The following is a 14520-nucleotide window of genomic DNA, read 5'->3' as shown; positions in this document are numbered from 1 at the left end:
GACCCAGAGTCTCACCAGTACGTGGTGGCGAACACGCATAGGGGGAGTACGAATATACAAGATTGCCTTTTGGTGTGTCATCAGCCGGTGCCATTTTCCAGCAGATGATGGAGAATATTCTGCAAGGGTTACCATGCGTGTCAGTCTACCTGGATGACGTATTAAGTCACGAGAAAGTCTGAACTGAACCACCTGCATAACCTGGACGAGGTGCTCTGTCGCTTTGCGGAATCTGACATTCACCTCAGCAGAGAAAAATGCATTGTTCACTCCTAAGAAGTGACCTATCTTGGTTATCACATGGATCAGGGAGGGCCTCCACCCGGTTGAGTGCAAAGTGCGGGCCATCCAACAGGCCCCCGCGCCAGGTGGCGCGACAAAGTTCCATTCGTTCCTGGGGCTCGTAGATTACAATGGGAAGTTTATCCCAGGCCATGCAACAATGTTGGCCACCCTGCACAATTTACTCAAAAAGAACCAGGAGTGGGCGTGGAGGGCGCCGCAGGAGGCAGTGTTCGCTGAATTAAAAAGCAGTTCACTTCATCTTGGCTGCAGATCCATTTTGATCCCACTAAACAGCTCTTGGTCACCTGCAACGCCTCGCCATTCGGCATCGGCGCCATGTTGTCTCATCAGATGACAATGGCAAGGAGCAGCCCATCACTTTCCTCTCGAGAACGCTGGCCACGGCTGAGTGTAATTATGCTCAGATAGAGAAGGAGGGTCTGGCCATGGTCTTCACCATAAAAAGGTCACCAGTACATCTATGGGCGTCATTTCACAGTATTGACCGTTCACAAGTCGCCATTGGGGTTATTCAAAGCAGACAGGCCTTCATACCTATATCGTCTAACAGAATTCAACAGTGGGCCCTCTTGTTGGTGGCCTGCTGGAACACAGCCCTAGGACGCAGATAGCAAACGCTGACACATTGAGCAGGCTCCCCCTATTAACAGATCCACAGAGCCAACGAGGTTGCCGCTGCTCTGCAGTTTATGGGTACATTGCCGGCCACAGCGGCCCAGATACGTGCATGTACACAGACTTGTTTTCCAGAGTTCATCATACCATGTTGTACGGGGGCCAGCATCTCGACCTTCCCAGTGAACTGAAGGATTTTACCTCAGCATGGAGCACGGCATACTCCTTTTGGGGGCCCACAAGGTGGTTCCGCACAAGGGACAAGGCCCCATCTTGGCAGAGGACCCGGACAACCCAGCGTGACTAATATGAAGATGCTGGCCCAAAGTTACATGTGGTGGCCAGGATTGGATAAAGAGATTGATCGGCTTGCCCAACGCTGGTGAGTGTGCCAGGAGCAGCATCAGTTTCCACCTGCAGCACCGCTTCAAACCTGGGTCGGCTGTGGGTACATCTCCATGCCGATTTTGCCAGCCCTTTTCAGGGGTCCATGTTGTGGTGAATGTAATTCCGTAATTCACACTGTATTGTATATACATGAGACCATGCATTTGTAAGCGTAGTTGCGTTGCCCGACCACTAGGGGGAGTAGCGCTGGGAATGCTTAGGAGTTTGTACAGGGCTCGACCCTTGGCTCCGCCCATGACTCCTCCCCCTGGACTGCTGTATAAATACCAATGCTCAGAGCCAGTCGTTCAGTTCATCGAGAGTTCAACGCGGCTGGCTCTTGTAAGTATATTAAAACCACTGTTCATATCTTAAAGCACGCATCTAGGGAATTGATGGTTCCATCAATTTAATCTACTTAAGAAACAGTCAGGATCAATCATGGAATCAGCCCTCAAGCCTGAGTGACTGGAACTCGACCCACAGGATGCAGAGGCAAAATACATTTTTTCTCATTGGCTGCGGTGTTTTAAAGCCTACCTGGCGGAAGCAAGCACAGCCAAAACAACAGAGGAGCAGAAACTGAGTCTACTGCACGCAAGGGTGAGCCACAGAATCTCTACTCAACTAAACTGCGCCGGTTCGTATACTGAAGCCCTAGCGTTACTCGACAAAATGTATGTAAGGCCTGTAAATGAGGTCTACGCGCGACACGTGTTTACTACTCGCCGCCAGCGGCCAAGGGAATCGCTCTCAGAATTCTTGAGAGAGCTTAAAACTTTATCTAGTGACTGTAATTACCAGGCGGTTACCGCGGCAGAACATAGAGAACTTGCGGTACGCGATGCCTTTGTTGCGGGCCTTATGTCAAATTATGTGCGCTAGCAACTGCTGGAAAAGGGGGCCCTAAATCTTGAAGTGACTGTTGAACTTGCTACCACTATGGGGGGTCTCCTTCCGCAGCCTCACCTCGTTCCCCGCGGACCCCGCGACCCCGTCATGGGCCCCCGACCAGCGACTCCTCCAGGCCTGCGCCGTGCGGCCGCCCAGCCTGCCACTTTTGCGGCCAGAATCAGCACTTGCGGCAGCACTGCCCGGCCCGCAACGCGACCTGCAGTAGCTGCGGGCGAAAAGGACACGATGCCAGAGTGTGTCTGGCGAAGAAAGCCCCAGCCTCTAACCCTCCCACGGCTCAAAGCACTCGTTCCCTGAATTCACAGGCCCGCAGGCCCCGAAATACTGCAGTCTGTATGCCGACTTCGCCCCCACCCGACATGTGCAACTCATGAGGGAGGCCATCTTGGCAATCCTCCTCCATGCGGCTGGCCATGTGCGACTCATGGGGGCAGCCATCTTGGCAATCCTCCTCCATGCGGTCGTCCATGTGCGACTCATGGTGGCGGCCATCTTGGGATCCATTCCCTTCAAAGTCTGAAACTCACCTCGACGACTAGAACTCAGAGGGCAATCATCACGGGGCCACTCCAGCACAGCTGATCGAGCCGCCGACTACCCGCAACTCAGCACAGTCAGTCTGGACCAATCGCGCCCGAAGCATCTGCGAAACTCGATGACAGAGGTCCAAATCAACGGGTAAAGCACGCCATGCCTTTTCGACTCCGGGAGTACTGAGAGCTTCATACACCCATATCTGGTAAGACGCTGTTCACTCCCCGTTTCCCCGTGCGGCAAACTATCTCTCTCGCTTCAGCTCCCACTCTGTCCAGATCAAGGTGCGCACCGCCGCGACACTCACAATCCGAGGCGCTAGCTATGCAAAATTTCAACTCTACGTCTTGCCCGAACTCTGCGCGCCGCTCTTATTAGGCATAGATTTTCAATGTAACCTTAAGAGCCTCACCCTCAGCTTCGGCGGGCCCCTGCCCCCACTCACTATCTGCAGCCTCGCCACGCTGCGAATCTCCCCCCTCCCCTCTTTGCCAATCTCACACAGGACTGTAGACCCGTAGCCACTCGCAGCAGGCGGTACAGCCTGCAGGATAGGGTGTTCATCAGATCAGAGATCCGAAGGCTTCTCAGTGAGGGGATCATAGAGGCCAGCAACAGTCCCTGGAAAGCTCAGGTGGTGGTCGTGAAGACCGGGGAAAAATTCCGTATGGTTGTCGACTATAGTCAGACCATAAATAGATTTACGCTCCTTGACGCGTATCCCCTCCCCAGGATTGCAGACATGGTAAACCAGATCGCCCAGTATCGGCTCTTTTCCACGGTGGATCTGAAGTCTGCATACCACCAGCTCCCAATCCGCCCGGAGGACCTCCACTACACGGCATTCGAGGCCGATGGCCGCCTCTTCCATTTCCTCCAGGTCCCCTTCGGCGTCATTAACGGGGTTTCGGTGTTCCAACGAGCAATGGACCGAATGGTGGACCAGTACGGGCTGCGGGCCACGTTTCCGTACTTGGACAATGTCACCATCTGCGACTATGACCAGCAGGACCACGACGCCAACCTCTACCGTTTTTTCCAGACGGCTCAGAAATTAAACCTCACTTATAACAAGGAGAAATGCGTTTTCCACACAACCAGACTAGCCATCCTCGGCTATGTTGTGGAAAACGGAGTCCTGGGCCCAGACCCAGACCGTATGCCCCCTCTTAGAATTCCCCCTCCCTCATTGTCCCAAGGCCCTCAAACGGTGCTTGGGTTTCTTTTCCTACTACGCCCAGTGGGTCCCTCAATATGCGGACAAAGTCCGCCCACTCTTTAAGGCCACACTATTTCCCCTGTCAGCTGAGGCGCGCCAGGCCTTCAACTGCATCAAGGAGGATATCGCCAAGGTGGCCATGCGGGCGGTGGCTGAATCCACTCCATTTCAGGTTGAGAGCGACGCCTCAGAGGTAGCTCTAGCAGCCACCTTAAATCAGGCAGGAAGGTCAGTTGCATTTTTCTCCCGTACCCTCTCCGCTTCGGAACTCCGACACTCGGCAGTCGAAAAAGAAGCACAAGCCATTGTGGAGGCTATTCGTCACTGGAGGCACTACCTCGCAGGTAGGAGGTTCACCCTCATCACCGACCAACGATCGGTTGCCTTTATGTTTGACAACTCGCAAAGGGGTAAAATTTAAAACGATAAAATCGTGCGGTGGAGGATCAAACTCTCCACCTATAGCTACGATATTAAGTATCGACCGGGGAAGCTCAACGAGCCCCCAGATGCCCTATCCCGCGGGACATGCGCAAGCGCGCAGATCGACCGCCTGAAAGTCATCCACAACGATCTCTGCCACCCGGGGGTCACCCGGCTCGCCCACTACATCAAAGCCTGAAATCTGCCTTTCTCCACTGAGGAGGTAAAAGCTGTCACCAGAGACTGTCCGATCTGTGCGGAGTGCAAACCGCACTTCTATAGACCAGGCAGGGCCCACCTGGTTGGATTGGATTGGATTTGTTTATTGTCACGTGTACCGAGGTACAGTGAAAAGTATTTTTCTGCAAGCAGCTCAACAGATAATGCAGTACATGGAAGAAAAGGGAATTAAACAAAATTCAAGAAAATACAAGAAAATACATGAGAATACATAATAGGGCGACACAAGATATACAATAAGCATTGGCATCGGTTGAAGCATACAGGGTGTAGTGTTAATGAGGTCAGTCAATAAGAGGGTCATTTAGGAGTCTGGTGACAGTGGGGAAGAAGCTGTTTTTGAGTCTGTTCGTGCGTGTTCTCAGACTTCTGAATCTCCTGCCCGATGGAAGAAGTTGGAAAAGTGAGTAAGCCGGGTGGGAGGGATCCTTGATTATGCTGCCCGCTTTCCCCCGGCAGCGGGAGGTGTAGATGGAGTCCATGGATGGGAGGCAGGTTCGTGTGATGGGCTGGGCGGTATTCACTTTTTTAAAAAAAATAATTGTTATTGGAATTTTTTACAGAAAATATAAAAATATAACAAGTATAGCAAAAAGCAGTAATATGCAACTAACAGCCCCATAACACCCACAATTCCCCCCATACCGTAACATCACATGTATCACACTCCCCCACCGCCCCCCCCCCAAACAAGAGAACTTAACCATAAATTAAAATTAAATAAATCAAATTTAAATAAAATAAGCCAACATAATTAACGTCCGTCCCCCCCCCCCCCCGCCATGTCATTGATCCAGGTCTCCACGCTTGGGGGCCTCGCGTCCTTCCACTGTAGCAAAATCCTTCGCTGGGCTACTAGGGACGCAAAGGCCAGCACACCGGCCTCTTTCGCCTCCTGCACTCCCGGCTCTACCCCAACCCCAAAGATCGCGAGTCCCCATCCTGGCTTGACCCTGGATCCCACCACCCTTGACACCGTCCTCGCCACCCCCTTCCAGAACTCCTCCAATGCCGGGCATGCCCAGAACATATGGGCATGGTTCGCTGGACTCCCTGAGCACCTGACACACCTATCTTCACCCCCAAAGAACCTACTCATCCTCGTCCCAGTCATGTGGGCCCTATGCAGCACCTTGAATTGGATGAGGCTAAGCCGCACACACGAGGAGGAAGAATTTACCCTCTCCAGGGCATCAGCCCATGTCCCGTCTTCGATCTGTTCCCCCAGTTCCCCCTCCCACTTCGTTTTCAGCTCCTCTACTGACGCCTCTTCCACCTCCTGCATAAGCTTGTAGATGCTGGGCGGTATTCACGACTCTCTGAAGTTCCTTGCGGTCCTGGGCCGAGCAGTTGCCACACCAGGCTGTGATGCAGCCCGATAAGATGCTTTCTATGGTGCATCTGTAAAAGCTGGTAAGGGTTAATGTGGACATGCCGAATTTCCTTAGTTTCCTGAGGAAGTATAGGCGCTGTTGTGCTTTCTTGGTGATAGCGTCGACGTGAGTGGACCAGGACAGATTTCTGGTGATGTGCACCCCTAGGAATTTGAAACTGCTAACCATCTCCACCTCGGCCCCGTTGATGCTGACAGGGGTGTGTACAGTACTTTGCTTCCTGAAGTCGATGACCAGCTCTTTAGTTTTGCTGGCATTGAGGGAGAGATTGTTGTCGTTACACCACCCCACAAGGTTCTCTATCTCCCTCCTGTATTCGGACTCGTCGTTATTCGAGATCCGGCCCACTATGGTCGTATCATCAGCAAACTTGTAGATGGAGTTGGAACCAAGTTTTGCCACGCAGTCGTGTCTGTACAGGGAGTAGACTACGGGGCTAAGTACGCAGCCTTGCGGGGCACCGGTATTGAGGACTATTGTGGAGGAGGTGTTGGTGTTCATTCTTACTGATTGTGGTCTGTTGGTCAGAAGGTCAAGTCCTAGGTTTTGGAGCTTTGATATGAGCTTGGCTGTAATTATGGTGTTGAAGGCGGAGCTGTAGTCAATAAATAGGAGTGATGTAGGCTCCTACAAGGCCTCTTGGTCAAGGCTTCTAGGCCCTTTGAACGCCTCGCGATCGATTTCAAATGGCCACTCCCCTAAACTAACAGGAATGTTTACTTCTTAAACGTCATAGATGAGTTCTCCCGCTTCCCATTTGATATCCCGTGCCCCGATATGACATCCCGCACAGTCATTAGGGCCCTGCATAGTATCTTCACCCTGTTTGGTTTCCCCAGCTACGTACACATTCGTCCTTCATGAGCGACGAGCTGCGTCAGTACCTGCTCGACAAGGGCATCGCCTCGAGCAGGACTACCAGCTACAACCCCAGGGGAAACGGGCAGGTGGAGAGGGAGAATGCGACGGTCTGGAAGACCGTCCTACTGACCCTCCGGTCCAGGAATCTCTAAGTCTCCCATTGGCAGGAAGTCCTCCCAGACGCGCTCCACGCTATTAGGTCCCTCTTATGCACAGCGACCAATCAGACCCCTCACGAGAGGCTCTTCAGTTTTTCCAGGGGCACTACCACGGGGATCTCACTTCCGGCATGGCTGAAGACACCGGGCCCTGTACTCCTGAGGAAGCACGTCGGGGCGCACAAAACCAACCCCCTTGTTGAGAAGATGCGCCTGCTTCACTCCAACCCCCAGTATGCCTTTGTCGAGTTCCCTGACGGCCGTCAGGACACCGTATCCCTCCGGGACCTTGCACCCGCCTGATCCAGCATCCCCTCTATCACTACAGATGCACCCCTCACCCTACACCCCATCCTGCCGCCCATTAGCTCGCTGCATTGGTTCCGGGTAACCCAGCCACCCCCTCGCGTTCCCGAGCCCACTAGCTCGCTCCACCTGTTCCGCACGCCCGCACTGGCTAACCCCCAGCTTCCTCAGTCCCCAGTCGACCCAGACGGGTATGGACCTCGGACGAGATCTTCCCTGGAGACCACCATCGTACCCCAACCCACAACACCCGTCCAGCCACCGCAAGAGGCTGCAATCCCGGTGCTCCGCAGATCGCAGCGGACAGTCCGACCACTGGACAGACTCAATTTATGAACCACCACCCCCGCCGGATTTGATTTTTTTTGTAGGGGGTGAATGTGATGAATGTAACTCCGTAATGCACACTGTATTGTATATACATGAGACCATGCATTTGTAAGCGCAGTTGCGTTGCCCGACCACTAGGGGGAGTAGCGCTGGGAATGCTTAGGGGTTTGTACAGGGCTCCGCCCACGACTCCTCCCCCTGGACTGCTGTATAAATACCTCTGCTCAGAGCCAGTCATTCAGTTCAGCGAGAGTTCAACGCAGAACATAGAACAGTACAGCACAGAACAGACCCTTCGGCCCTCAATGTTGTGCCGAGCCATGATCACCCTACTCAAACCCACGTATCCACCCTATACCCGTAACCCAACAACCCCCCCCCCCTTAACCTTACTTTTTTTATTAGGACACTACGGGCAATTTAGCATGGCCAATCCACCTAACCCGCACATCTTTGGACTGTGGGAGGAAACCGGAGCACCCGGAGGAAACCCACGCACACAGGGGGAGGACGTGCAGACTCCACACAGACAGTGACCCAGCCGGGAATCGAACCTGGGACCCTGGAGCTGTGAAGCATTTATGCTAACCACCATGCTACCCTGCTGCCCCATAGAACAGGCTGGCTCTGTTGTAAATAGATTAAAACCACTGTTCATATCTTAAAGCACGTGTCTAGTGAATTGATGGTTCCATCACATGTTCCTCCTCCACCTCATTGACACACACTCCAAATGGCCGGACGTCCACAGGATGTAATCAATGACTTATGGAGAGGCAGACCGGGCCAGTGTCATAGTGGTGTGCAGGACCAAGCATTGAATAGGCTCCTCGATCAGCTCTGCGGTAGGAGCCCCATGATAGGGGATCCCCTTTTGGATGAACTGGGACAACCCCAGGCCATCGTGGCACCGGCAGTTCCGCAGGCGCCATTCCATGGGGGACTTGACACTGAGATGCAGGATGCCGAAGATTCCAACTCTGCAATGGAGGTTTAGTCACCAGACATTTCCAATGAGGAGTCCCCAAACAACCAACCACCGATGGGGGTGCCACCATGACGTTCAATGAGGAAAAGCAGTTCACCAGTTCGCTATCTGCCACCTGGCCGGCTCTGATGACGGCCACGAGGCAACTACGAGCTAAGAAGTGTAGAGCTCCTCCTTTGTTAGACGTGTTTTAGGGCTTCGGGGACGAGGAATGTTTTAACCTTCACGGGATCCAAGGGGCCGGGCTGATTAGGCTCCCCATGAGTCTCATGGGGTAAGAGTTTCCTCGCTGAAGGGGTAGGCCGCCTTATCAGTGGTAAAATAAATCAGAGTGTTTAAACTCGGCCAGAGTGTGAGCCAGGCGTGGTAGTCCATGCCGGGACCTGTGTACATAGTCTTTTGAAACTTCTGTAAATAAACCTTTTGTTCCCAACGCTTCTCGTGTGGCTGCTTCTGTGAACTCAACACTGTGGTCTGTGTGATTTCACTAGGTTAATGGTTAGAGCACCACAATTACTATCAGCATTCCTGGGGAAAGCAGGGGGAGTTGAGGAATACCAGCCAGAATTTGCACATATCTGCTAACCACAATATGGGCATATCCAGTGAGGATACGATCCTGTTCACTCGTGACAATCCAAAGGTCAATAGACCACCCTTTTTTCTGATGGCAGATTAAGAACTGACACATATTTCAGAGGTGTGAGAGCTAATGAAACCTTAATTAATATATTATTGTACCTTATTTTTGATGTTGAATCTTTGAATTTTGGTAACAATATCAGATTTATTTGCCATCATATTTTCCAAAGTGAGAACGTTCGAACCAAGCTTGTCGCACAGCAACTTGGCCTAGTAAAAGCGAAATGCAAAATCACACACATGGGAATAATGCCAGTCAGTAGTTTAAGGTTAAATCTTTAGTGCTTTAAGAATTGACAATGCCATACCATACACACATATTTGAAAAGAATAGGGACAACACCAAAGCATCAATGATTTAAAAATGTTCAAAGTATGGCTTTTGGATTGATAAGAACAGAGATTTCGAGTTCAATTATTTTTGCCTTTAATCCCTTTATTGAAGCAGAAAGAAAAAGGTAATATTCCCTATTTGTTAAAGATTCTTTGGCACCATGAAAATGTAAGCGTTTCAGTATAAATGCAGAAAGAGATTAAGATAAATTAGAAATCAAGAATATTTGATTTTTTGTTATATTCAATTCGAGAAGAAAATTTGGGCAATTGGGCTTCTGAAAGATAAGAATGTTCAAAGGGTACCTTTGACCATAAGTATCAATGTTTATGATGGAGGGCATATCAATGATTTAGTACATGCTTCTGAGAAAGGGAAAAGGATCAACCTCAGAACCATGAGTTACAAACTTTTTCACATGGAACTGAAAGCAACAAAACTATTAGAAATGACAACACAGAACGAGACAAACTGCAACCCATTAAACTAGCATCAGCTTTTCATTATGTATTCTAATCAAATTTATCTAATCATTTTCCTCTTTCCTTTTCTGGTTAGTTTTCAATTTAATTTTAAATAAGATTATAAATTCTTGGGTAGAAACTTCCTCACTGTGCCTGTTTTCTGGGTGGCAAATAGAGCCAAAAATGAGCATTTTAGAGGGCACTGATGCGCAAGAGAAGGTCGCCTGAAATATGACCGGAATCATATTTGGACTCAGATAATCCTGGGTCGTCAGCTTGAACAGCTAGTACGTCCCTTGCGTATGCTAATGTGGGGCCTAACACCTGCTGAGCAGATGCTGATCTCGGTCCTAAAGAAACAATGTGCAAGTGTACAGGGAAAAAGCAGGAGAACAGCATTATGTCATAATGCTCATTTGGAGAGCCGGCAGACATGATGGGCAGAATGATCTCCTTCTGCGCTGTAATGATTCTGTGACCTGCTCAGGTTTTACTGCAAGTAATGTGACCTAAGAAGCTGTCTCAACCAAAAATTATTTTATTGATTTTTTGATCTTACCTTCCTATGGAACTGGAAGGAGCAAATGCTCCTCCAAGCTGTTTGGGAAAACAGTTCCTAGTGAGAGGGATAAACTGAAGGAAATCAGTATTAGTAGGGAGATGGTGTTGGAGAAATTGATGAGATTGAAGGCTGATAAACCCGCTAAGCCTAATAATCTACATCCCAGAGTACTTGAGGATTTTTTTTTCATAGAATTTACAGTGCAGAAGGAGGCCATTTGGCCTATCGAGTCTGCACCGGCCCTTGGAAAGAGCACCCTACCCAAGCCCACACCTCCGCACTCCCCGTAACCCAGTAATCCCACCCAATCTTTTGAACACTAAGGGCAATTTAGCATGGCCAATCCACCTAACCTGCACATCTTTGGACAGTGGGAGGAAACTGGAGCACCCGGAGGAAATCCATGCAGACACGGGAGAACGTGCAGACTCCGCACAGACAGTGACCCAAGCCAGGAATCGAACCAGGGAACCTGGGGCTGTGAAGCAACTGTGGGAACCACTATGCTACCATGCTGCCCTAGGAAATGGCCCAAGAAATAGTGGATGCTTTGGTGGTCATCTTCCAAGATTCTATAGACTCTGGAACAGTTCCTACATATTGGAGGTTAGCTAATGTAACCCCACTATTTAAAATGGAAGGTAGAGAGAAAACAGGAAATTATAAGCGAGCCAAGCAGACATTGATAGTGGAGAAAATGCTGAGTCTATTTAAAATATTTAATAGCAGAGCACTTGGAAAACAGTAGCGGGATAGGACAGAGTCAGTATGAATTTACGAAAGGAAAGTCATGCTCGACCAATCTACAGAAATTCTTCGAGGATATAACTAGTAGAGTTGCCAAAGGGAAGCCAGTTGATGTAATGTATTTGGACTATCAGAAACTATGCACAAATCCCACATAAGAGATTAGTGTGTAAAATTAAAGTGCATGGGATTGGGACTATTGTATTGAGATGGATAGAAAACTGGTTGGCAGACGGGAAACAAAGAATAAAATAAACAGGTATTTTTCTAAATGGTAGGCAGTGACTAGTGGGGTACCGCAAGGATCAATGCTAGGACCCAGCTATATATTAATGATTTAGATGAGGGAACTAAGTGTAATATCTCCAAATTTGCAGATGTCACAAAGCTGAGTGGGAAGGTGAGCTGTGAGGAGGATGCTGAGGTACTTCAATGTGATTTGGACAGGTGAGTGGACAAATGCATGGCAGATGCAGTATGATGTGGATAAATGTGAGATTATCTACTGTGGTGGCAAAAACAGGAAGGCAGATTACCATCTGAATGGCTATAGATTGAGAGAGGGTAATGTGCAATGAAACCTGGATGTCCATGGACACCAGTCGCTGAAAGTAAGCAGTTATAGCGGGCCGTAAAGAAGGCAAATGGCATGTTGGCCTTCATAGCAAAAGGATTAGAGTACAAGAGCAGGGATGTCATACTGCAATTATACAGGGCCTTGTTGAGACCATGCCTGGAATAGTGTGTGCAGTTTTGGTCTCCTTATCTGAGGAAGGCTATTCTTGCTATAGAGTGTGCGCAGTAAAGATTTACTAGACAGGGTAGATGGAGGAAGGATATTCCCAATGGTGAGGAGTCCAGAACCAGGGGGTCACAGTCTAAGGATATGGAGTAAGCCAATTAGGACTGAGATGAGGAGAAATTTCTTCATCCAGAGTGGTGAGCCTGTGAAATTCACTACCACAGAGAGCAGTTGAGGCCAAAACATTGTATGTTTTCAGGAAGGTTAGATTAGTTCTTGGGCTAAAGGGATAAAGGATTTGGGGGGGGGGGGGGGGGGGGGGGAGAAGAGATCAGGGACAGGTTACTGAGCTGGATGATGAACCATGATCAGAACGAATGGTGCAGCAGGCTCGAAGGTAAATGGTCTACCTCTGCTCCTATTTTCTCTGTTTCTGTGACATTTCTACTACCCACTGCATCCCCCTGATGAAAGTGAAACAATGGAAGGCAGTGACCCCAGGCAGGATGGTTGAGGCCTGATGCATCAGAGAGAATGGAATTTGGAAGAACAAGCTGCAAGCAGGGTCAAAGTGGAATTGTGAATTGATCAGGGTGGGGGGGCAGCGATGCAATAAGGAGAAGATTGCAGAAGATTCCAATCGGCATGCAGGAGTGAAGTAGGGATGTGTAAAAGTGTCTTCGAGTATGTTCCTTCATTTAAGAGGCTCGGATCCAGGGCAAGATTTTTAACTTCATAGAATGAATAATATCTAGTATAGTGAACATTGACTGACAGATAGATCCTTTAGAGGTATCAAAATGCCATTAAGCCCATCAAGTACAGCCCTTATTGAAGAGCAAAAAGGTCCAGATAGACTCTCTAAAGGAAAATGGGCAGATAAAATTTGAGGACAGGAGGGTGGTGAAGGGGAATAACAGTTTTAAATGAAGGGCAATTTTAAAAAGCGCTTTAATAGTTTAGTTTATTCCTTCTGTGTGCCAGTCTTCACAACATTTAGTTTTCAGCTGGCAATAATCTACCTTCTAATTTTTAAGACCATTATTTAGCAATTTAAATTTCATCACGATGCAGAATTGTTGCAGAATGATACAAACATTTTTTGCAGATAGTAATGTCCCACGGCCTGACAATATTTTTAAACAGTATTTAATTTATTTTACTTCTAGTAAACAGTAAGGCTGCACTGACAAAATGTTACTTTGATAATTAATGCAAACTTCAAGTAAGGAAAACTAAAATAATTTGATTCCACTTTCAAAACTGAAAAAGTTGTTAACACATCTATGTGAAGAAATTACAAAATCTCTAAAATAACATAAAACAGCATCAATTAGTAAAACTAGCACTCCTTTCAGTTTGAGAAAATAATCAAATCATATTAAAAAAAACACTGAGGAAGCTTGCGTCCAAAAACTAAAATTACCATTTAAATCTTGCAATTCTGACATGGTACAAAAGCTTATAGATCAACAAATTTCATACAAATTTCATATATCAAATAACCACTTCCATTTGAAAAAATCATTTTAGATTGAGAAACTAATTTTGACATAGCAATGGCTATAAACACAGACATATTAATAGCTACCATTGCTCTACTGGAGTTTTTTTTTCAAAAAAATTCATTCAACATTAATTACAGGATATTTTTCTTCAGTAAATAGTTTAAATCTAGAATGGACTTACAATAGTAAGTTTCCCTGAGGCAGTTGGTCCCAGCAGGAACACTCGGGGAACTATGAAACATTTGGAAGAAAATATGATCGGCAAATTTATATTAAAAATATAAACAAAGACAGAAAATTCAAGATAAATTGCTTGCTTTGTGTAAGATCAGGCCAAGCCAGAATAAATCTTGCAGCTTTTATAATTTAAATAAACTGATATGTTCCTATTTATTTTTCTATATTTGCTCTCAAATTATAAAATAATAGCATTTATTTTGTGCCATACATTGAGACTACTCCATGTCTGTATTCACAGTACAGCTGCAGCATTGTTGCAAAGATGTTTTAATTTGCACAATGTTGTGATGTAACTCCTGGAAGAGGCAGTCTAACTCCATTTCACTCCAGTCTGGTTGCACGCAACTCTAGATTATCATAGAATTTACAGTGCAGAAGGAGGCCATTTGGCCCATCAAGTCTGCACCGGCCCTTCGCAAGCACACACTTCCAACCTATCCCCATAACCCCACCTAACCTAACCTTTTTGGACACTAAGGGCAATTTAGCATGGCCAATTCACCTAACCCGCACATCTCTGGACTGTGAGAGGAAACCGAAGCACCCGGAAGAAACCCACGCAGGCACGAGGAGAATGTGCAGACTCCTCACAGACAGTGACCCAA

General features: G+C 48.1%; 1 protein-coding gene across 2 annotated transcripts in view; it reads right to left on the bottom strand.

Annotated features, from left to right (window-relative positions):
* ak8 (adenylate kinase 8) overlaps positions 1 to 14520 on the bottom strand; it is a 223716-nt gene that overhangs the window by 193565 nt on the left and 15631 nt on the right. Inside the window, exons 3-4 of one of the 2 annotated variants that reach the window (XM_038782152.1) lie at positions 13857 to 13906; positions 9418 to 9528 (exon numbers count right to left, since the gene is read on the bottom strand). In XM_038782152.1, coding sequence (XP_038638080.1) covers positions 9418 to 9528; positions 13857 to 13906 — 161 coding nt within the window. The remainder of the gene's footprint in view (positions 1 to 9417; positions 9529 to 13856; positions 13907 to 14520) is intronic. The other variant, XM_038782153.1, reaches the window with a different exon arrangement.

The sequence above is a fragment of the Scyliorhinus canicula genome, chromosome 21 (assembly GCF_902713615.1).
Source record: "Scyliorhinus canicula chromosome 21, sScyCan1.1, whole genome shotgun sequence".
Lineage (NCBI taxonomy): Eukaryota > Metazoa > Chordata > Chondrichthyes > Carcharhiniformes > Scyliorhinidae > Scyliorhinus > Scyliorhinus canicula.
Note: the sequence above shows the minus strand (reverse complement) of the source record. Positions and strands in the feature narration are given on the sequence as shown.